This window comes from Staurois parvus, unplaced genomic scaffold, assembly GCF_062004578.1.
Source record: "Staurois parvus isolate SC_StPar_1 unplaced genomic scaffold, SC_StPar_1.0 ptg000068l, whole genome shotgun sequence".
Taxonomy (NCBI): Eukaryota; Metazoa; Chordata; class Amphibia; order Anura; family Ranidae; genus Staurois; species Staurois parvus.
In genome coordinates, this window is record NW_028317864.1 from 7,036,063 (window position 1) to 7,061,061 (window position 24,999).

A 24,999-nucleotide genomic window follows, 5' to 3' on the forward strand; every position below is an offset into this window, starting at 1 on the left:
GAGATATCACAACATTGCACATGTTGTAGAATTTTGATAAAGGGAAAGGAATGTGAGTGCTCCAGTCTGTCGGGAAGGGAGGTGCCAGCGTCCAAAAAAAGGTTCTATACCACAGTACACTGGAATGTTTATTGAAGGTTCAATGAGAGCCGGCACATTTTGGAAGTCTGCATCCCCTTCATCCAGCATGGCAGCCAGGGAACAGTCTCATGAGTTGAGGTCAGCATTGGGGGTCTGCATTATTCTCTCCTGATTTATATTTAGACTCATTCACAAGAGCTCAGAGAGCCGTATGCCGTGGGAAAGAAAAAGTGTACCTCTGCACTAGGGACGAACCAGCATTTGTTCAGAAGCGGGTTCTGGTCCAAACCCAGCTGTCAGTTTTGGTCCAATGACCTGCAGGTGGGGGATTTCCAGTTCACAACTGATGTTACAAAGGAGCAGGGATATTCGTGATGTCACAGAGGTCAATGACTTCAGACATTGACATGAAATGTACATATTGGGCCAATGATGTAACGTGGGATCCCCCTGCAGGTCACTGGCCCAAGGAGGACAGCAGACATCTGGGTTCAGACCAGAACCTGTTTCTAAATGCAAGCTCACCCCTACTCTGCCCCAGGAGTGACAGCTACCCTGCATACAGCCTCCGCTACAAATCAATAAGTGCCTCTGTATTCCAGAAAAAGGCACAGAAGGGAGGTGACACGTGTCACAGCCACAGCCTGTCTTTGATTTGTACAGGAGGCTGTACAGGAGGCTGTCAGATATAGAGTAAGGCCTCGTTCACAGGGGCACACTACAGCCTACAGCAGTGCAAAGGCCATGTTTATCACGGGTGTTCCGAGCATCCCTGTGCAAGCAGTCCTATTCATGTCAATTGGGACGTAGTAGCTGTATGGACACAACTACTTCTACCAATTTGACATCCGTGTCCTCAAACCCACACCGTCTGTGTTCAGCGCTGTGCACCCACACATACACATGGATGTCAAAGTTGGAACCAGCGGCTGTGTCGTGTGGCTGCTGCATCCCAAGTGACATGAATAGGACTGTCTGCACATTACACCGGTCCATCCCCATCTGGATAAACGTGGTTCTCACATGGGTGTGCACCGTAGTACATCCCGTGTGAACGTGGTCATGTGCTTGTTTTCATGGTGTATGGCTCTCTGTGCCCAGGTGAATGAGCCTTTAATGTCCTTCAATGATCAACCAGCCCAACTACAGCCCCTGGGTTTCTCTGGGGAGGATTGGTGGCACACAAGGATACTCTATGGCAGCGGTGGTCAACTTTCTTGATATGGAAGCCTCAAGTGCAACCCTTCACATCGCCAAAGGACTGCACATAAAATTCAGCGAATAGTCAGTGTCAGGGATAGCAGACACACAACAGGATATAGTCGGAGACCGCGGGCGCCGCGCAAGAGGTGGTCGGAGACCGCGGGCGCCGCGCAAGAGGTGGTCGGAGACCGCGGGCGCCGCGCAAGAGGTGGTCGGAGACCGCGGGCGCCGCGCAAGAGGTGGTCGGAGACCGTGGGCGCCGCGCAAGAGGTGGTCGGAGACAGCAGATATGCTTCAGGAGACAGTCATAGGCTGGAGACGTATTATATGAGACTGCTAGAAATCATTACCATACCAGGACAATAGGGAAATACAAATTAGTGTCTGAAGGAGCCCTGCGGGCCACAAAAGGAGTGTCCAGGGGCCCCAGGTCTCTAGGAGGTGATAATCTTTTGACCAGTACAAGTGATCGCATTGAAAATTACCATCTGGTTGTGTCCAGGCCGCTCACACCATGGGCCCGGCACTGTCCAGCAGTGTTGCTCTGTGGGTGAGCCCAGCCATTGATTGATCCTGGGAGGTCTGTGCCCAGCACACTACACACCATCCACGATCACACAGCCATGAACTCCACATCCAATGGTGGGGATGCCATGTCATAGGAGGTCCCTCACCATGGATACTCACCCTGCAGTTCAGGGGTTATCCTATAGGGAGCTGATCAATGGCCACAACTGTCTGTGTCACCAATCAGGTTCTATCACAGTGACAGCTGGGCTCTGATTGGCTGCCTCTGTCAACAGACACTTCCTTAAGCATTAGAGGAACCTGACAGAACAAATCAGGAGATGCCACCTGAGGACTGATCGCCCCTCTCCCTGCACAGTACAGTTCCCCAGCACCGCCTCATACTCACTGCCGCCCCGCAGCCTCAACCACTCTGCCCAGCTGCCCGGTTCCTGGGGGCACATGTGACTACACACTTCCGGCCTAACAGGGCTGCCACCAATCACGGCGCGGCTAAATCAACCAGCCAATCAATGCTGGAGACACCAGAGAGCAAAGAGCCAACCGGGAGTGCGCTCTAATTTGAGTGGCATGGCGTCCGACCAATCACTGAGCGACCGGCGAGTGCCTGACAGCGGAAAGTAATGTATGGGGCGGGGGCGCGCAGTGGAATGGAGAGTTGTGTGGGGAGGCGAGAGCACGCAGTGGAATGGAGAGTTGTGTGAAGCAGCGGGGGCGCGCAGTGGAATGGAGAGTTGTGTGAAGCAGCGGGGGCGCGCAGTGGAATGGAGGGTTGTGTGGGGAGGCGGGAGCACGCAGTGGAATGGAGGGTTGTGTGGGGAGGCGGGAGCACGCAGTGGAATGGAGGGTTGTGTGGGGAGGCGGGAGCACGCAGTGGAACGGAGAGTTGTGTGAAGCAGCGGGGGCGCGCAATGAAATGGAGAGTTGTGTGAAGCAGCGGGGGCGCGCAATGAAATGGAGAGTTGTGTGAAGCAGCGGGGGCGCGCAATGAAATGGAGAGTTGTGTGAAGCAGTGGGATACGGTGTTACATGTGAGGAGGCGGGGGCGCGCAGTGGGGTAACTTGACACACCTAGAGTTCCAGTCACTGAATGATAGTTTATTACCTCACAACTTCCAGAGAGGATTTAGGCCTCATGCACAGTCGCTTTTTTCTTCCTCTGTGGGATACCTTAGCATGCGCTTTTATGCATGTTTGTACATCAGGTGTACGAATATTAATTTATCATGGCTATTAGAATGCATTAACCATGTTTATGTGCGTTTGGCAGTTTTCCTCCCCAAGTGCTCCTCTTCTGAACACAAGTGATGTTTTGCTTTGTGATGTGTGCCTGTAAATGCCTACGTATGTATGGACACGGGATAACATGGGTGTATAGGCAATGGACAGACCCTCGGTTACCACACACCATGGCTAATTAATATGAAGAACAAAATTTCCATTTTTTCCTATTCCCACTCCTTTGTAGTGATGAATGCCATCACTGAGGGGCTGGTGGAAGGTTAGGGTGACACTGCTGCGATTATGTAGTGCTACTTGGATGTGGTTTGTGTATTCTTTAGGCCGAAATTGTATTGGGACCTTTCCCAAGATCTCTCTGTGCTGAGTTGCATTGATGTGAATAGACACCATGGGGGTTTATTTACTAAAGCTGGAGAGTCCAAAATCAGACTCCCTTCTGCATAGAAACCAATCAGCTTCTAACCTCAGCTTGTTCAATGAAGCTTTGGCAATGAAACCTGGAAGCTGATTGGTTTCTATGCAGAAGTGAGTCTGATTTTGTACTCTCTAGCTTTAGTAAATAAACCCCTATGTGATTTCCCTTGTCATGCAATTCTGTACGAACCACATAACATCTGCAATCGCACTAGAGTGATCCAGGGCTTAGTGCAATATAACAGGTATGGTAATAAATAGGGTTGTATCGGGGCCGGCACTATGCATTTAAACAAGTACCTTTGCAGTGTGATTTTATTTTGTATGGGCTCATATCGCACCACAAAGAATTGCATGAGGTTTGAAGAGGAATGCGGTGCGATTCCTGTCCGAATCATATGCGGTTACCCTGCAGAGAAATAAAAGCAGGAGAAGCACCTCTAAGTGTAGTATCTTAAAAACTGTTTATTAGCACACTAAAAAGGGGCCACTCACATTTGGTACAAAGATGAAAGGCTCATAAACTTGGTACATTGGCTGACCAAAAATGGCCAGGGTGCACAAGCAAGAAGGCTGACAAGCCGCAATACAGGAGGAGAAAGGCCGGCCAGGTCACTGAAAGATGGAACTATCTGTGGAGTGCAGCGTGAACCTCCTTCCGGTGATCTGGACGAGAGTTGCCGGCTTTTCTCTTGTACTGCAGCTTGTGTCACCCTTCCTGCGTGCAGACCTTGGCTGTCAATGGCCTTCACTAATGTCATCCACCATGGGCCTCTTTCTAGACAGGCAGCACTGGCAGCTCTAAGTGTGAACGAGTCCTCAAGGGGGAAAATCACGTTTCTGGTACTAGAAAGGTCCTGATGATTTCTGAGCAATGGGCTCCTATATTATGATTAATAAACATACAAAGCTATTGAATCCAGAGATGTCCACTTGTAAGCAGGTGTAGTTAGCTAGTCTCCAACAAGGTGGCTTGGTTCCAGAATAGTGTGTGGTTCCAGAATGCAGTGTCATCAGGTGCTAGGTCCCATTTTGTTAGAGCCCTTTTGAAGTGTTGTCATGGGTGAGTGGGGCTCAGGTATACCAGGTGGGGAGGAGCCGTAGTGCAGACAGGGCATGGAAGCCAAAGGCCCTACCATCAGGCAGATGTAGCCAGCAAGTGGAGGCCCTGTACAGGGCTGGAGGCAGGGGAGAGGTAGACCTGCACACAGAATAGCTGGCTGGCTGTAGACTTTCTAATCCTTATGAAGGTGGGGGGCTAAGGTGGGCAGCAAAAGGCCTACACACGGAGGAGGTGACTGCAGAGATCTCATCCCAGTGAGTACTAATGACCCCAGGTGGAGAGAGACTGTTGGAGGGAATATGGCATACTAAAAGTGCTGCATGATGCTTTCACATGTGACTACAGTGGACCATCTACTAAATATGATTGACAATGTCAAGTGACCTGAATAGTATGCCATTGTGATGTGACTGTGCCATCTTCCAAATTCCATCAGTAAAGTGCAGCAACCCAACCTTTGTGTGGACATTCCTTCTTTTGGGGATATAAAGATTAAAGGCCGCAAATATCAGGAAGAGGATTCTGACATGGAGTAGGCGCAGAAGGGTCACTGTTCTAGCAGGAGAAGGAGCGGGGCAGGTACTTGTGCTCTTGGCACCCAATTCTAGCCATTTGCAAGCCCCCCTTACACACTTCTCAGCTGTGATTCTTGTAGCACACACCAACATTTATTTCTGTCATCAGGGGCCAGCTACAAGAACTAGCCAACCCCTGATGACACGGCCCGAGATCTCACACCTGCAGTCTCCTCTCTCCCTTTCTCAGCCATAGGAGATATCGTGACAGTTCAGGGATCTGTGACAAGGTGATCCCAGGGTGCTGCAGCATCATCTCACCTTGGTGAAAATGGAGGAAGAGGCAGATACAAACAAAAAGAAGAAAAAAGGTAGGAAGAAATGTAGAAAGAAAAAAAAAACTTGTCTTTTTAATATTGTGTGAGAGGAAAGATTCCAATGAAACATATGTTTTTAAGCTTCACTTTAACTTTCTCAGTTTGTAAACATAAATATTGCTAAGGTATGACGTTAGTATATGTTCCCCTGAAATATGCACTTAAATCATAAACTGTATGCATTCCATTTATGTATTATGTTGCTTGAGGTGATTGTAGCCGTATTAGTGCACTTGCGACAGAAACAATTGAGTACTGTCCGTGATACTTTTTTTATTTGCACTAACATACCCGAAAGCTTGTCCTCAAAATTGTATGTTAGTGCAAATAAAAAAGTATCACAGACAGTACTCAATTATTTCTGTATTATATTCAAGATTGAAGAAATAAAACCTCAGAATACAAATACAGTAGTAGAGGTCTATTGGGCTTTTGTTCACATCAGGCAGGCTTTGCATTCCTATACAAGTCTATAGGAAGGAGTACTGTAGCTCAGGAGGACAACTGTAGGTCAGCTGCACCTGTCAAATGAATTCTGAAGGATTTCAGAAGCTTCTCAAATTGACATCATCAACACAAAACCAACACTCACTGACTGTAGAGTGGATGCACAAGGCTTTAGAGCAGCCATTCTCAACACCACGGAGGAACCTTTTTGAAATACTATAACTTTCCAGTCTCAGGAAACCCCAGCTAACAATTATTATATCTACAGTTCACAGTACATTAGCATGCTCGTCGCTGGGAAAAATGCTTCTTACATTTATAGCCATTTGGAATAATTCCTCCTTACAGATAGATAAAAATATCATTGGAGTCAGTGGTTACTTATCAGAGAGGCAGGGATTGCCCATTGCTCAAGGAATCCCTGACAACCTCTGGAGGAACCCTAAGGTTCAAAGGAACTCTGGTTGAGAAAGGCTGCTTTAACCACTTGCCAACTGCAGATAGCCCAATGACGACTTCACGGCGGCTGGCCAGTTCTGAGAGGACGTCCTCCCAGAATGCGCCCCCAGGGGCACGCATTCGCCGATCTCTGTGATTGCTGTGTCCTACAGACACAGCTGATCACGTGATGTGGTAAAAAGCCAATCACAGCAGCCTTTTACCACATTATCAGCCGTGTCCAATGACACAGCAGATCACTGGTAAATGCAGTTGCCGGTTATCGGCTGCACTTTCCTCACGCTGTCACAGCGTGAGGAAAGTACTGCCGATAACCAGCAATTGTCAGAGGACGGATCGGCACTGATGATCAGTGCCCACCAATGCTGCCTGTCAGGCAGTAATGATGGGCACTATCAGTGCTGCCTCAGTGCCCCTCAGTGCTGCATATCAGTACCCATAAGTGCAGCCTCAACAAAGTACATCAGTGAATGAGAAAAATTACCTGTTTGTGAAATTTTTGTAATACAAAGAAAAACTTTTTTTTAATTTTTGCCCTTTTTTTGTTTATAGCGCAAAAAATAAACACCCAGAGGCGAGTAAATACCACCAAAAGAAAGCTCTATTTGTGTGAAAAAAATGATAAAAATTTCATATGGGAACAGTGTTGTATGGCCGTGTAATTGTCACTCAAAGTGCGACAGCGCGGAAAGCTGAAAATTGGGCACGAAGGGGGTATAAGTGTCCTGCAGGCAAGTGGTTAAAGTGTGCAATCAAAATTTTTTTCAGTTTGGATAGTTCAGCCTTTCAACCAGGGTGCCTTCTGGGTTCTTCAGAAGTGCCTTAGCAAAATGTCTAAAAATTGCCTCAAAATTCCCCAAAATTGTCAACAAGCCAGCAGGTGGATCAAACCTGCCCTTTTGTTACACAAAGCCACAGGTTTTAAGTGTGCAATATTACAACCTTGGGCACCATGTTAGTCAGCTGCTGGCATTCTATTAACCAATCAGGTTGATAAGGAGAACATCAGGCACCTGAGAATATATCTTTGTTTATGAAAGTGACTGGAGAGAAGCGCCTTAGTATTAAACAATTGTAAAGCTGCTATGCACGAATGAGGTACCAATAACCCCTAGAAGACCTTACTAAACATAAAATAAAGTGCAGAGCTAAACATATATAGGTAATGACATGTATTCAATCAGTTCGATCAATAAAAAGTCCTCCTCAATTAGGTGACAGAGATTAGGTGCTCAAGTATGCAGGTGACTTAGGTATTCAGGTGACTTGGTTCAGGTATCCGTGCACGAAAGTGATAAAGCAATGCGCACTCACCAGACCCGCATAAAATATGCGCCTTTGTGTATAAATGATCCAGGTGTCATCCGATACTGGGTGGTCCTCCCTCAGCTGTGTATGAGGCTGATGATCCTCTCCACTTAGGGGTCCCCCTGGTGTTGGATGTTAAAGGATCTGGTCTGGGTCCCTCCGGTGTATCCAGGAGCAGGTCTGCAAATTAGAGTGCTCCCCCTGTAATTGCCAGTGCTTGTGAAAATTAGTACTTGTCGGAGGACTGTCAACAGCAACACAGCATCACAAAAAGTTTTGACCCTCTAGCCAGAGAAGTCAAAAACAAGAATGCTTATATTATGGATTCCACCAGACCTCCTTCCACATCAAGCCTTATATGTGGACCCACCAGATGAGCAATGGACTATTCTGTTGGATCTCCTCCTGTAATAAGTTAAAGCTCAGATCCAGCCTCTTTGCACAATCGGGGGGGGAGACGGTGACCGGCGCCCAGGTGTCATACATCGGAAAAGATTGTGCAGAAATTCCACAATTTCTTGCTTGCAAATATGGTCATTTTGCAAAGAGGCTGGATCTGAGCTTTAACTTATTACAGGAGGAGATCCAACAGAATAGTCCATTGCTCATCTGGTGGGTCCACATATAAGGCTTGATGTGGAAGGAGGTCTGGTGGAATCCATAATATAAGCATTCTTGTTTTTGACTTCTCTGGCTAGAGGGTCAAAACTTTTTGTGATGCTGTGTTGCTGTTGACAGTCCTCCGACAAGTACTAATTTTCACAAGCACTGGCAATTACAGGGGGAGCACTCTAATTTGCAGACCTGCTCCTGGATACACCGGAGGGACCCAGACCAGATCCTTTAACGTCCAACACCAGGGGGACCCCTAAGTGGAGAGGATCATCAGCCTCATACACAGCTGAGGGAGGACCACCCAGTATCGGATGACACCTGGATCATTTATACACAAAGGCGCATATTTTATGCGGGTCTGGTGAGTGCGCATTGCTTTATCACTTTCGTGCACGGATACCTGAACCAAGTCACCTGAATACCTAAGTCACCTGCATACTTGAGCACCTAATCTCTGTCACCTAATTGAGGACTTTTTATTGATCGAACTGATTGAATACATGTCATTACCTATATATGTTTAGCGCTGCACTTTATTTTATGTTTAGTAATATCTTTGTTTATACCTCTCTGTCAGCACTGGAGTCACATTAGTTGAGTGAGGGAGAGGAAAAGAGGAAGAAGAAAAACGCGGGAATACTAGTCAGTAGCAGTGTGTCCAAAGGTCTATTTGTTTTTGAGGAATAAAATGTTGGGTGTCCTATGTGTGTGGATATTGCCACGTTATGTAAAACAATTTTTTTTAGTTTCTTTACATTTTAGAATGGAGTGCCGTGAGATTGTGCATCATTTTAAAGGGCGCCATTAATAAAAAAGGTTGAGAAACGCTAGGAAGGGCTAGGACTCCTGTCCGGTTTGGGAGAATTCCCTTTACTTCCTGTTCATGTACAACAGAAAGTCAGAGGAAGAGATGGAAATGCCCTGTCCTCATAGGAAGATTTTCCCTCTCTTCCTGTACTGTGGTAGCTTAAAATGTTGGATGCTCCTCATTTTCAGTCACAGTGACTATGGTCCATGGGATAAATAGGAGTAAATCTTTCCAATGGAGACAGAGAACAATAAAAACCTGACACAGGAAAAACCCTTCCCTACTCTACCTGAAACTAAAAAAACTCTTGTCTTTTTTTTCTCCTCATGGGCTGTTTATATCATGCTTCCCTGACCTCCTCGTGGCCAGAATACACTGATCAATATTGCTGATCCTTCAGGGCAGGTCAACAGAAGTTAATTGATAGACTGACTTTTTTTCAGCCGCAGTGACAATACATTGACATTCAGCTGGTCCCTCCTGAACTGGCCACATTTCAATCCATCTATGGCCACCTTAAGTCAGCTAGATTCCTTGTTCTGCTATAAGCTCATTGTCGTTTCAGCAGCTGCCTTGCCGGGAGGGGGGGTTGGTAACATATTTACCAATCTCTTTTCTTTCCTGATTGAACACCTCAGCGTTCATTATTAACAGAAGGGTTAATAAACCTAAATGGCATGTTTACTACATGGATGGCAGAGGAAAAATAGACTCAGATACCTGAATTTTCCCAAAAGCTCCCATTACTGTTAAAAAAAAATGAATAAAGTATAAAAATAATAACAAAAAAAAACAGAAATAAGCCCCAACCTACACACACACACATAATATTCACATGTGTACCACACACATTGTGGTAATGAATTTTAAGGTGTTGGTGCACAGTGGCGCACAAGCACACTAGGGCCTCACTAGGGTGAGTTTTGTTTATGTGCTCTGCAGTGCATTGTTCCAGTATATCGCAATGTTTGATTGTTTCTTCTTTAAACTTGTTTTTTTTTTCCAAGGACATTAAGGTGGTTCTAGAACCTAAAGGCGTTTTACCTTCAGTGTGCACCTTCCTCCTCAAACTCCGTGTCACATGCCTGAGCCTGATCCATCGATGTGCACGAGAGATGAAGCTCTACCGGCACAGCAGCAGGAGCTCTTGGTTTCCACCGCTGTCAAGTCACAGCAAGTGAGGCGGGGCCAAGTTGTGCTCTGTGTGTCTCATAGACACACGGAGGCAGCTCAGGAGTGAACATGCACGAGTGCCCCCAGAGCAAACAGCTTGCTTTGGGAGCACTCAGCAGAAGGGAGGAGCCAAGAGCACCAGCAGAGAGCCCCAGGAGGATCGGGGCTGCTCTGTGCAAAACCATTGCACAGAACAAGTAAGTATGACATGTTTGTTACTTAAAAAATAAATCCAAACTAGTACAATCACTAAAATTCAATTGTATGCGCAGAAGAGCATTACAGTGTTGCAATAAAATGCAAACCTATCAATATATCGCAACGCAGAGAGCGAACAACACTGCAGACCAAGCATTACCACAACACACAGATGTGAATCCACCTCCAGATTTTTATTGTAAGGTCTTCTACTTACAATTTTCACCATATCGCAAAAAGGCACAACCTACAATTTTACAAATATTTGTTATTTAATAAATCAATATATTATATGATATACTGTATAATATAAATGCTATTAAATGAATATTATTCCTATTATTTATATTATAATATAAAATATTAACTGAATAGATAATGTTTTAGATTTCATAGGAATTTTGTAAGTTATGTTGTGTTTGTGCACGCTAATAATGCATTGTTATTGAAAATATTAGTTTGATAAACATTTACGCAACGATCATGGGAAGCAAAAAAATCAGTAGAACCGTCTTTTTATTCCCAGGGTTCTGTGCTTTCAGAAAATGTATGGCTTGTTTTTTATCTTTTTTTTTCTTTTAAAGCTGTAGGTAAAAATAGTAAAACATAATAAAAAAGTGAAAAATCACAAAAATGGTTGAGCCACCTGAGGTTAAAAGTGGGGAAAAGCCTGTCAAGGAAAGGGTTAAAGCGACCCTAAAAAAAAAAAAAAAAACAACTTTAACCCATCATAAATTTGCCTGCCCCATTGACTCCAATGTATGGAAGCAAAAACTCAGTTTCACTCTTTTTTACTTCCACACTGCTTTGAGAGAAATAAAACAAATGGAGATAATTAAATATTCACATTGCAGAATTACAACTGAATTTTGTGTTTTGCCTGAAGTGTTTCTGAATAGATTAAGTGAACCATCTGTTGAATAGGCAATGCACCTCCACATCAATGTAAACACAGGAGCTTATTGATGGCTTGACAGGTGGCCTAGCAGGTACAGTTTGCTCCACCTTCTGTCATTTGCACAATTAAATGATACATTCCAGCACCAGATCTTTGTCCAGGACCTGCAACCATGACAGCAGCATACAACAATCACACCCCGTAACTGACTAAATCACACCTACAGCTCTGCAAACACATGGGCCAAAAAACAGCCTCATTAGTGGCTACTGATGACCCAAAGAGAACAACAATTTACATCAAACCTCCCTGGCTGGATATTACAGGCTAATGAATATGACAAACTATTTGCTGCTGTCAAGTTTTAAAACAAGCTCTGTGTTCAGGTATGTATGAAGTTGGCTGGCTGCTACAGAATTTTGCTTATTTCTCATTTTGTACTTTTTATGCCATCTAAAATGAGTGTGTACACGTTAGTTCTATTGCAGCAAGAATGTAGTACCTCATTTCAGGATTTCTGCAGATGGGAGTTCCTATAAAAGTATATAATTACACTAGAAAACCAAGGATGCCTCCTAAAAACCTAACCTTGATTGAAAAAGAATTTCCTTTAGGTTCTCACCCTAGCAGAGCGCATAGAGGATGAATTCCCTTACCCCCTTTCTAATACAGCTTCTAATACACCTAAAAACACAATCTAAGAAACTCATTGGAAGTGTTTTCACCCACATAAATAGTGTGCAGATGCTTCCAAGACAGATAAGAAGAGGTGATCTTGGGGTGATCTTGTCAGTGGAGAGGAGTCTGAGCTATAAAAATTAGATTAGGAGTTGCTCATAGTATATGAGTAGGGGCCAGGGGCGGACTGACAACTCATGGGGCCCCCAGGCAATAAGGGATCATGGGGCCTCTGTGTCCTTGCCCAAACTCAAAAAAGCCTAAGAAAAAGGTACCAGGGGCATCTCATGGGGCCCCCTATTGACCCCGGGCCCTCGGGCAGTGCCCGAGTTTCCAAATGGTCAGTCCGCCCCTGGTAGGGGCAGAACGATTGGTATTTTCTAGGAGAGGTAGCAGAAACCTAGCTGATTAACCTCCCTGGCGGTATTCCCGAGTGTAGCTCAGGGTAAAATTTGAGTACCAAGAGCGGTAACCCTGAGCTACACTCGGGCTTACCATGCAGTGTTGCTCAGGGAGTCCCTGCAGCTCTTACCTTGTCCTTCGCTCCCGCGATGTGTCCCCTGCAGCGTCCCCGGCCATCTCCTCCAGCCGATGCCGGCATCCGGCTTCCGTGTTTCGGTTCCTGTGACGTCGGGACGTACGGCGGCAAATTTGAAATTTATAAAAAATGTCATTTTTTTAAAAATGATTATTATATAGTAAAACATTGCTGTTTCAATGCATTTCACATATATTTTGTCCCTACTGCTTTGTCCTGTGCCCTGCCTACATTTTGACTGTTCTTTCTGCCTGGAAACTGAGAAACGTCCATGGCGTCCAAAACGCATCCCTTTATGTCAAAAGCGGTTTTAGACCGGCTAGAGAACAGCAATAGTAAATTAGAACCACTTGCAGAATTGAGTGATGACTCGTGGGAGAAATTCGTCATCAGACACTGAAAACGATTTTGCGACTTTGCTCAGCGATGTGCGAACTTGCCTCTGTATTTCAAATTTCAGTGTTTTTGGTTTGATTATATTATTGAATTAAATTTATTATTATATTATTTTTTGTGATTATTAATTAAATTATAATTTATGATTCCGTGTTTCAAGTTTTATCATATACAGAATATTTACTAGACTCTTGTTCGGACAGATTTCAGTGAGTTATTCCTAAAAATTACAGCCTACAATAAAAAACTACATATTTCCATGCAAAAAAATGGTACCGCTTTCAGCACCAAAAATCGAAATAATCATATCACCAGGGAGGTTAAGGGAAGGAGGTAGTTGAGGAAGTATGTGCACCATTTTTCTTTGTGGAGAGTCACATAATGAAAAGTGAACCAACTCAGTGAAATCAGACAGATGTTCCCCACCCCGTCATTCTCATGCAGACATTTTTATTTATTTCAGGTACTTATATAGCACCGTCAATGTACGCAGTGCTTCACACACACACACACACACACACATATATATAGTACATTCACATCAGTCCCTAACCCTCAAGGAACGTACACGCTAAGGTCCCTAACTCACATTCATACACATACTAGGGCAATTTAGACAGGATCCAATGAATTTACCAGCATGTCTTTGGAGTGTGGGAGGAAACCCACACAGGCACAGGGAGAACATGTAAACTCCAGGCAGGTGGTGCCGTAGTTGGGATTCAAACCAACGACTCTAGTGCTGCCAGGAAAAAGTTATAACCATTTAGCCACTGCGCTGCCCAATGTGCCTGTCCAAAGCTAACCACACACAAACATTTCTCAAACAATTCTTCCATCTACACTGTTTAGCTGCTGAGTACCGACAGGGACATAACTCGAATTTTGAGCAATTCATGCACTCTGCCCAATAAGCATTTGACTTTCTGCTGCGAAAATATATTTTCTGAAAAGGTGATATTAATTTGCAGGGTGCTCTCATTGACCTTCTTCTAAGAATGCTGGTTGCCAGACTGTCACACTGATCAAACACTTTTAACAGTTTGAGTCACTGACCCAGGTGACTTCAATGTCATTTATAGTTCGCATATATCTTTCAGCATGGATCTTCTTTAAAGGTCCACAATAGGGACAATATTGTATTCTGGTATCTGTATAGATCAATTGACCGTATTCAGTATATGAATTCCTTTTACACCACGTACCTTTCTTTATATGTTCCGTCTCAGGCAGACCAAGCTGTCCATCAAAAGAGATATTGCAGGAGATGGTATAAACCATATAATACTGTTGCTTACAATGGTCAGCATTTATTCATGTGGCATAAACCTTTTTAAAAAAAATAAAAGCTGTTGCTGTAACTTCCTAAAATGTATTAACTGGAGTTGGACTTTGTCACCAACTTAATTTTCTGACTAAAGTTCCACTTTAACCACTTGACCTCCAGGAAAAATCAAATCTTTTCATAAATTTAGGACAAAATGTATTCTTCTACGTCTTTGGTAAAAAAAATCCCAATAAGTGTATATTAATTGGTTTGTGCGAAAGTTATAGAGGTTTATTTACTAAAGCTGGGGAGTGCAAAATCAAGCTCACTTCTGCATAGAAACCAATCTGCTTCCAGGTTCTATTGCCAAAGCTTAACCACTTTCTAACTGGGCTATAGTTTGAGGCGTGCATCAGGAGTGCTCTGTGATCGCTGTGTCCTTTGGACACAGCTGATCACAGAGAGGGGCAAAGGGCCAATCACAGCAGCTCTTTACCACGTGATCAGCTGATCACAGTATAAATAGACTGGGGCAGTGTGAGGAGAAGAAAGCTGGTAATTGGCAATTCTCCCGAGAACATCTACACTGATAGAAACATCATTGCCCTGATTATCAGCGCAACCCCATAATATGTCAATCAGTGCTGCCTACCAGTACCTCCTTATCAGTTCTGCCCATCAGTGCTTATCAGTGCCCATAAGTGCAGCCTCATCAGCAAAGGAGAAAAATTACTTATTTGCAAAATTTTATAACAGAAACTAAGAAAAACGATTAGTTTTTTTTTAAATTTTCGGTCTTTTTTTGTTTAGCAAAAAATACAAAAATTGTGGTGATCAAATACCACCAAAAGAAAGCTCTGTCTGTCTCACAAATGTAGTATAAATGTCATATGGGTACCGTGTTGCATGACCACGCAGTTGTTATTTAAAGTGCGGCAGCATTGAAAGCTAAAAATTGGCCTGGGCACGAAGGGGGTTAAAGTGCCCGGTAGGCAAGTGGTTAATTGAACAAGCAGAGGTTAGCAGCTTATTGCAGAAGTGAGCCTAATTTTGCAATCTCCAGCTTTAAACCCCATAGCATCTACAAACTATGGTATACACAGCGAATAAAATAAGTATTGAATACATCACCATTTTTCTAGGTAAATATATTTCTAAAGGTGCTATTGGTATGAAATTTTTACTACATGTCGGTAACAACCTATGAAATACATACAAAGAAACCAAATAAATAAGTTCAGAAATTAAGATAAGTATAGTAAAATGGCGTGAACCAGGGAAAAAGTATTGAACACAGGAAGAAAGGAAGGTGCAAAAAGGCATGGAAAGCCAAGACACCAGTAAATGCACTGTGGTGGGGCGGCAAGAGGTTATAGTCCATTTAAAACTACATGTTCATCTAAGACAGACTACCCTATCTGCAGGGTGACAATAATGCAGAATGAACAGTGCTGTCACCTTGCTAAAGGAAGTTGAAATCTATCCTTTCTACTGGCAGGATCACCAGGTAGTAAAACTTTGTTTTGGGGGGGGGGGGGGTTGGCCACACATATTATTGCTGATATGACTAACTACTAGAGCTGTATACATTTTTTTCTTTTTATGACCTCTACGTTGTGTCAAGGAGCCAGTTTGGATGCAAACAACGCTCTTGCACATCGCTAGATAAGTTCATAAACATAAAGTAAACCATTATCTTCATTTTTTTTTTCCTCCATAGAAAAACCATTGTGATATAATGATTGAAATAACAGAAGAGGATCCATTTGGAAGCCATGTTAATGGATGTTTCGAATGCTAGTAACAAAAGTTTAGATGGATTCTACAATGATCTTCGCAGAAAATATCCCAACACATTCACCATCGCAACTGACTTGGGCAAAGGAGATGGATCAGTCCAAAAACTGCCACGCCTGGATAGAACACCTTCTCTGGCACCACAGAGGAGCCTACCCAGTCCCTTTCACAGTGATTCCCAGGGATGGACTCCTGACAGCTTCCTGTCCAAGGTGAAGGTACAGAAATGTCAAAATGAGCAGAAACCGGAAGTGGAAACTTTCCAAAGGAATGGGGGTGCTGTTATTATCCGGGACAAAACCAAGCTTGTGCCCATATGGAATAAAAGAGACTACTTAGCTGCTCAGAACCAGGCTTTATTTCGTCTGCCAAACCTACATACTCAAGTTGAACAAAACAAAGCTGAGTTACAAAACAAGCTGAACATCTCCAGAAAAGCCAGCAAAGAAGCAAAAACTAATCAAAGTGCAACAGGATCACTAAGCAAAAACCAAAAGCCAGCAGAGGTCAGGTCGTCTAAGGAAAGTATATCTACTGGAGATGGTTCAGTAGCACCTGCAAATGTTCCCAAGCCTAAACCTGATCTTTTGGGAACCATCATGAAAGAACTTTTGCCCAGCAAGCCTGGGAAGTTAATGACAGACCTGCCCAAGAACAATGACATCTTATACTGGAATGGTAAATGTTTCTCCTAAAAAGACACTACAACATACTGATTTTTCCTAGAGAAATGAAAAATGATCTATTTCCCATATCATTAAAGAACCAGCATAGTTCCATAAAACCACACCATTAGTCCCTGCCCATAAAGGTGCTTACAATCTAATACACCTAAACATATACAGGGTGATTCATATTTATGTCCAATTTTTTTTTTTCAAATTCTTTATGTAGACAACACTGCATTCACAGAGCAATAAAATATAGCCAAAATAGTCCAATTTTTTTTTTTGTATCTTGCCGTGATAATTGAAGCTGTTGGATGAGGTATGGCATTTCATTGCTTTATGGTATGATCATCCATTTCCTTTAGTACTTTCATTATTTCGTTTCGCCTTCTGCTGTGTGTGGCAGAACTTTCCCATGCGAGTTAGCAGGCTGCCAGTGTTGCTGCAAACGTAGATGTGGCAATCCCCATTTCCCATGCAGAGATGGTGGAGAACAGTTAGAGAATAACATAAGACCTTGTATTACAAAACCATAAAGAGGCTGGACAACAACTCGATGGCTAGCAGTCCAGTAAATCAGCAGAGGGGCGCTGTGCAGCAAAAGACAGCTGTCACAGAGGAAAGAACAGCTGCCGCAGCTAAGTGCTTTATTGCAAAGGGCCATGCAGAACATTCAGCCCTGACTGGAGAAATATGTTGCTAATGCTGGTGTATATGTTAAATTTCAACAAAAGACCATGACTAAACCACCTTGTTATACTCAGTTAATGTCATTGACCTTGTCATATGCAAATAAAATGTTGGACATAATTATGGATCACCTTGTATACTCTAGAACAGGAGTCCCCAAGCTTTTTAAACAAAAGGGCCAGTTTGCTGTCCGTAAGAGATTATGGGGGCCAGTGGGAGTAGAAAATGCCCCAGTTTCAAGGGGAAGAAACAATGATGGAGGCTTAATAGTCAGTGAGAGTTGAATATGCCTCAGAGTTGTTGGTCAGTGGGAGTAACAACTGTTAAGTTGGAGGAGGAAAAACATGTCATTGTTTGTGTCACTGAAAATATATAGTGCCTAATTGTTGGTGTCAGTTGAAGGAATTGTTCTTCATTATTGGTGTCTGTGGGAGGAATGGTTCCCCATCCTTGGTGTAAGTGGGAGAAATGATGCCCCATCGTTGACAACAGTGGGAGGAATTGTGCCCCATCAGTGGTGTCAGAGGAGGGAATAGTTACCCATCTGTGTCAGTGAAAGGAATAATACTTCATCAATGACTTTAGTGAGAGGAATTGTGTGAGGAACAGTGCCCCCAGGGCCACATTTGGCCCTTTAAGAACCACAGCTCTAGAACATGTTTTCGAAGGCACCAATTATTCTTGAATTGTGTAAAGTATTTGGAACTCTCTGGGAAATCCCAAGTAAATATACACACAGTGGCACTGTGCTCCCAGTGAGGGATATTTGAAGAAAACCTGACAGCTTTCACGCTGACCCTTTTATTGAAGTCAGTAAGTCAGCAGTGGCAGCCTCCATGCTTCTGTTAGGAGAGTTTATGTAATTTATAACCATATTAGTCTTTGACTGCTCTAGTTTTTAAAATGTTTGCATAAGAACAGCATTCCATGTGTCTATAATCCTCCTAGCAGCAAACAACATATCATTGTTTTAAAAACTATCACTCACAAACCTTTTATTATCCTCTTGATTTCAGGTGCTGGTGTTTCAGATAATGACTCTGGAGTTTCCATGTGCACACCCATAAAAGTATTCAGGTATATTGTGCATATTATATATTAGTATACATAAGTCTAGTATACATAAGTCTAGGTTCACACATATGCAGGTTGCGTTTGATGCGTTTCTACATTGTGTTTTGCGTTTTTGATGCGTTTTGCAGTTTGCAGGGATTTTTAAATGCGGCAGACTTTAAATGCAAAACGCAGTAAAAAATGCCGCAAAAACGCAATACATGCTTTTCTGCAGCGTTTTCATTGAAGTCTATAGAACCAAAAACATTTTGCATTCAAAAAGTCCCTGACCTTTTCCAAAAAATGCACCAGGTGAAAACTCACAGGTGTGAACATGTCCCATAGGAAATCATCTTAAATGGACTACTGCGATTCTGCAAAACGCTTAGGTGTGAACCTAGGGTAAAAGAGGGTGGCCTCGCTCTCTTTTTCAGTTATTTTACTTATATAAAAAGCTTATTTTACTACCTATGTTTAAAGGATAAGTTCATCTTGGGAACATGTTACATGTTCCACCCGTTTTTAGGATGGAACATGTAACATGTTCCCATAGCTGCAGCCCCCTCCCCCCCTCCCTCTGACAGATAGTTTTGGGAAACTTCTCCCTGTACTATCTATCGAATTTGAAAACAGTGCGGCCATGTTATTCACTCACGGACGTCCGTGAATGAATGAACTGCAAGACCCGACAGCCTTAGCTGCTGAAGACTTGTAGTTTTCAGTGAACTACCATGGCTCTGTGGAGCGCTGTGGTAGTTGGTAGTTCTTTGAAGCTTCCAGTCAGAATATATGCTTGACTGTACATCCCATATGGCAAGCAGATATTCTGACAGGTCTGCAGGAGACCTGCATGGCATCAGTGACCTACTGATCACTGGTGCAATGCTTTTCAGGCTCCTTTGGACAAGAAATCATAAATTCACATTTTTTTACCTGCAAAAAAATGTGCATTATTCTTGTCCAAAAGGGGATCTTATCCTTTAAATGTATCTTTAAAATAAAGTAAAAATAATAGTGGCCCATCAATTAGGTACCACTAAATAGACATTAAAGTGTTACTAAACCCTGGTTTCCCACAGTACACACAACATGGAAATGCAATTATTTTAGTAACTATAAACTGCTAAATACCTTTTCTCTCAGAAGTTAGAGCAGTCTTGTGACTTCAGCAGAACACTGGTTAAAGCTTGTAGAAGTTTTTTTTCTGCTCTAGGAGGATGTAAAACCCCTGACCCTCTGGATAGTGCTGATTGGCCCTGTGATGATCACATGCACTCTCCCAAGAAAAGAAAAAAAAACCTCCAGCAATACACACCAAACTGAGCATGTGCCTACAGATTCAGTCTGTATCGTCATTTCAACAAGAGGAGGGGCAGAGAAGAAAGGATCAAACAGCCTTTTACACAATGCAAAGGATTTACCTCTTAGGTTCCACAGCTAGTATAACAAGCATGCTTTACTGCATATACAGACTGATTTTACTGTTGTGGGTTTAAGATTCCTCACAGGCCCAGCAGGGAAAAGTTGCCTGTGATCTAGTGAGCAATAGCAGGTGAGGGTAAGACTGCAGGGAGTAAGGGGGCTAGGGGTATTTCAATTAATTTCTTTTGTTTGCTCTCTTTGGATCTGTTGAAAATACAAATGAAAGTGTTTTGTTATTGTTAATCACGCCAAAAATCTTGTGAATTGATAACTTCCTGTACACTTTTCCTGTGTTGACTTATTAATTTGCATTGTTCTCAGCTATGTGTGTGGACTACCAAACACTAGGGATGAGCTCCCAGTTTGGTCCAAAGCCATGCTTGTTCAAAAGTCCAGCAAGCTGAAGAACTAAATAAAGTGCTCAGCATAAATGAGTACACCCCAACAGATTTGTCAGAAAACCTTTACTTTCCCTACAGAATCAACATTTTCTATGGGACACTATACTACAAAATACTCCCACAAATGCAGGCCATTGATTGCAAACAAGATTTGTTCATTTGCACACACAAAAAAGTATTTTTTCTAACAAATTCATACAAGACCATGTTGCAAAAATGAATACACCCTAATGAAAGTGTTATGAGCAAAGCTAAATTTTAGACAACAAAATCCTAGTTCACAGGAATACAAACTACAGTTGAGTCTAATTATTCATTAAACAGGTGTCCAGCAGACAGTTGATTATAAAAGGGCATTACTTAAAGAAAACCCCTTCCCATTTCATGCTGTCAGCAATGGCACCACATGAAAGAGAAATATCACAAGGCCTGAGAAAGAAAATAATTTCTTTACACAAGAAAGGTGAAGACTACAAGAAAGATCAGCAAAGCTTTATTTATCAATCAGAATACTGTAGCAAAAGTGATACAAAAATGTAACAAAGATGGAACTGCAACCATCTCGCAGAGATGTCCAGGCCATCCAAGGAGTGTCTTTTGATGAGAAGGGTTGAAAATCGGCATGCAAGTTCACTGGAGTTAGCTAAAGAAGTAGAAAGCCAAACTGGGTTGATTGTTTCTGTGACACAATACGGCGTACACTGCAGAAGAATAGCATGCATGGGTGTCATCCACGAAGGAAGCCTCTCCTAAAGCCCATGCACAAAAAAGCCCGCTTAGAATTTGCCAGGGCCCATGCTGAAAAAGAAGACTACTGGGACTCTGTACTCTGGAATGAGACCAAGATAAATGTTTTTGGAACTGATGGTTTCAAAACTGTATGGCGTTGCAAAGGTGAGGAGTACAAAGAAAAATGTATGGTGCCTACAGTGAAATATGGTGGTGGCAGTGTCCTTCTGTGGGTTTGCATGAGTGCTGCTGGTTTTGGGGAGCTTCATTTCATTGATGGGATTATGAATTCACAGATGTACTGCTCTATACTGAAAGAGAAGATGCTACCATCACTCCGTGCCCTCGGTCGTTGTGCACTTTTCCAACACAACAATGACCCAAAACACACATCTAAGGCCAAATTATTTCATTTCTGTGGAAGAACAGGGTGAAAGTGATTCAGTGGCAAAGTATGTTCCTGATCTGAACCCAATCGAACACCTATGGGGAATTCTGAAGAGACAAGTTGAGCATCACTCTCCATCCAGCATCCAGGCTCTAAAAGAAGTTGTTCTTGAAGAATGAAAAAAGATAGATGTTGTAATATGTCGCCAACTTGTTCATTTCATGCCTAGAAGACTTGGTGCTTTCTTTACAAAATCATGGGAGGTCATACAAAATACTAGATGGTGTAGTTTTTATTGTGGGGTGTATTCATATTTGCATCAAATAGTTATATTATTAACCTTAGTTTCATGTAATGAGCTAAACAAATGTTCTATAAAACTCAGTTTTGTAAACATTTTCTAAATTGTTCTTGTGTTCATTGAGCTATTGATTCAAATCTTACTTTTCAAAAGGAGTGTACGCATTTATGCTGAGAACTGTATGTGTTTGGCTGAGTTGAACCTCTACCTGCAGTGGAAAACTTATCAAATTATTTACCAGTGCTTTTACTACAGCTTAATGTAGAAAAGAATGGGCGGGGATAAAACCAAAAGAAAATGGCATTGCCCCCTCCCCCCCCCAATTCTTCTTAAGGAGATCCCCACTCTAAAAAACAAGGAAAGAAAAGCTTGGGGCTCTTCCAAAAGTCTATACCAGGCCCATATCCATCCATGCTTGCAGCCATGCTGTCCAGGAGAGAAGGGGGTCGATCGTGCGTTATCTCCCCTCCTCAACCATGCCACAGCCCCTTAACATAGGGAGGGTACCTTGCCATTTTACTTTTTAAAGTTTACTTGCCGCTGTTTACTTTTTCTGTGAATGAGTAGGGAGACTTCTTCGCACCCCTTAATCATTCAAATTAAGTTTAGTTACGTTGTTGAACTGGATTTTTGAAAGGGGCTTCCAGATTCCAGTAAGCTGTCTGCAAACCCCCACAACCACTGGCTAGAGGTGTGGGAGAGAGGCCCTTGTCCTCATCAAATTGGGGACAAGCTGTTTTGCCAGGGAGGTCTCTCTGAGCAAGGTATGTGGTCTGGTATAGTTCAAGAGGGTGGGGAACACACACACACTACCCTGAACTCAGGTACATTTGGTTCATCAGTATAAAACACTTTCCCAATGTTGTGGCGATAAAGAGCATAGGAGGTACTAAGTAGTCCTGTCCCAGGCTGACAACACTGCCCCAGCACACATACAGTACAGGGAGTGAGATTTATCATGCTAGGACTAGAAGTGTGTTACTGGCAGGGTCAACAGGTGAAATAAAGGAAAAAAGACCTAAAAAAAAAGTGCACAGGTATGGAAGAAATAGTGCTAGTGTGAGATGAGACTAATATTTTAATTCTGATATTTCTAAGGCCAAAAATCAGGAGTCCTCATGATGCTCCCGCTCCAAGTGACATAATAAAAAAATTCTCTGCTAAGCCCAAGGCACACTCTGGACCAATGAAAGCAGATCATACAGTATTACCAGAAAACATGTAAGTACTTTTTCTTTATACAGCATGGTCAGGAGGGACTATTTAAAAAACTAAGAACAATTTTAGCTTTATATACACTTTTAGTTTAAAGCTTAAAAGGGTATTTTAGTGTTAAACACAATTGAAACACTTCTATGTTTACTGTTCTTTCTGCCAAAGTAGCCTTTCTCAACCATGGTTCCCTCTGAAGTAGCTAGGGGTTCCTGGAGTAATGAGCAATGTCTGCCTCTTAGATACCCAACCAATGACATGATTATTTTAGCTATCTGTAAATTGGGGTCTCCTCCAATGACTTCAAGTGTAAGGAGCATTCTTCCCAGTGACCATCACATTAATGTACAGTATTATGAGCTGATTTTACTGCTTTACCGTGGCCCTTCAGCACATGAGCATAAACTGAGCATGTGCTGAAGGGCCACGGTTATGTTTATCTTAGTCGTGGTCATTTTAAAAAGAGGAGGGGTAGAGATCACAGGATTAAATGGATTTTTTACACACTGCAGAGGGTTAACCCCTTAGGTTCCACATGGATACCTGGTCATATGGGTTCAGTGGGTTGTAAAGGAACAGTGGGAATTCAGGGAGAGAAAGGATCTCGTGGTCATTTTGGACACGGAGGCACGCCAGGCTTTTCTGGGGAAAAGGGATTTCCTGACAAATGAGGTCAGTCAGGTCCTCCTGGCCCTTTGGGAGATGTTGGTGACAAGGATCCACCTGGATACTGGGGAAATGTTGGTCTAGCTGGCACAAAAGGACTCAAGGGAAAAATTGGCATGCCAGGAGCAGCTGGTGATCAACTTTTTTGTTCCATGCACGTGCCCTTCATATGCCTGACACTGATGATGCATATGGAGTGGGTGAACGCCATTTAAGCCATGGTTGGAGGCTGGAGTGGTTGCCTTAGGATTATATCTCTGCCCAATTTGACCATTCTATAACATGATGGTCAAATTTATCCAGTAAGCTTTCCTTGAGCACTGAGTGGGGTGACACGTGTTTCAACCACTAGAAAAAGAGTAAACAGGTGGCGCACACACCTAGTGCATTATCCAAGGTTTATTCAAAGGTATAAAAGACAAAAACATACAGATGAAGCATGTATAAAAAAACTTTTGCATAATGAAGATGGCCACGACGGCAGGCAAGGCGTTCCAACTATCAGTGCGGTAAGGAGCTGACGCGTTTCGGAAAGTTCCTTTCCTCAGAGCTGCTGACCAGCCTATCGGACTGGTTCAGATGTGATGTGACTGAGGTAGACTGATGGTAGAAACAAAACAGTGGGGCTACTGATCGCACTGACAGTTGGAACACCGTGCCCGCCGTTGTGGCCATCTTCATTATGCAAAAGATTTTTATACATGCTTCGTCTGTGAGTATGTTTTGTCTTTTATACCTTTGAATAAACCTTGGATAATGCACTACAGTTGCAAGAAAAAGTATGTGAACCCCTTGGGATTACATGGAGTTTTGCATGAATTGGGCATAAAATGTGCTCTGAACGTCATCTAAGTCACAACAATAGAAGAACACAGTCTGCTGAACATAATACTACACAAACATTAGATGTTGCCATGGTTTAATTGCACATAACATGTAAACATTCACAGTGCAGGGAGAAAAAAGTATGTGAATCTTTGGACTTAATAACTGGTTGACCCTCCTTTGGCAGCAATAACCTCAACCAAACGTTTCCTGTAGTTGCAGATCAGACCTGCACAACGATCTGGAGTAAATTTGGACCACTCCTCTTCACAAAACTGTTTCAGTGTAGCAATATTCTTGGGATGTCTGGTGTGAATCGCTCTCTTAAGGTCATGCCACAGCATTTCAAATCGGGTTGAGGTCAGGACTCTGACTGGGCCACTCCAGAAGGCGTATTCTTTGCTGTTGCAGCCATTGTTTTGTTGAATTACTTGTATGCTTTGGGTCATTGTCCTGTTGCATCACCCATCCTCTGCGGAGCTTCAGTTGGCAGACAGATGGTCGTACGTTTTCCTTCAAAATGTCTCGATAAACTCTGGAATTCATTTTCCCATCAATGACAACAATCTGTCCAGGCCCTGAGGCAGCAAAGCAGCCCCAAACCATGATGCTCCCTCCGCCATGTTTTACAGTGGGGAT

At 43.0% G+C, this 24,999-nt stretch overlaps 2 protein-coding genes across 3 annotated transcripts in view; one reads left to right on the forward strand and one right to left on the reverse strand.

Moving 5' to 3' along the window:
• NTMT1 (N-terminal Xaa-Pro-Lys N-methyltransferase 1) overlaps positions 1–2,317 on the reverse strand; it is a 28,956-nt gene extending 26,639 nt beyond the window's left edge. The window contains exon 1 of one of the 2 annotated variants that reach the window (XM_089669082.1): positions 2,201–2,317. In XM_089669082.1, coding sequence (XP_089525208.1) covers positions 2,201–2,255 — 55 coding nt within the window. In that variant the 5' untranslated portion in view covers positions 2,256–2,317. The remainder of the gene's footprint in view (positions 1–2,200) is intronic. The other variant, XM_089669081.1, reaches the window with a different exon arrangement.
• A 13,524-nt stretch (positions 2,318–15,841) lies between these two features.
• The window catches only part of LOC149469521 (uncharacterized), a 113,370-nt gene continuing 104,212 nt past the window's right edge, over positions 15,842–24,999 (forward strand). The window contains exons 1-3 of the mRNA XM_089669084.1: positions 15,842–16,683; positions 18,380–18,440; positions 22,756–22,878. Coding sequence (XP_089525210.1) covers positions 15,984–16,683; positions 18,380–18,440; positions 22,756–22,878 — 884 coding nt within the window. The 5' untranslated portion in view covers positions 15,842–15,983. The remainder of the gene's footprint in view (positions 16,684–18,379; positions 18,441–22,755; positions 22,879–24,999) is intronic.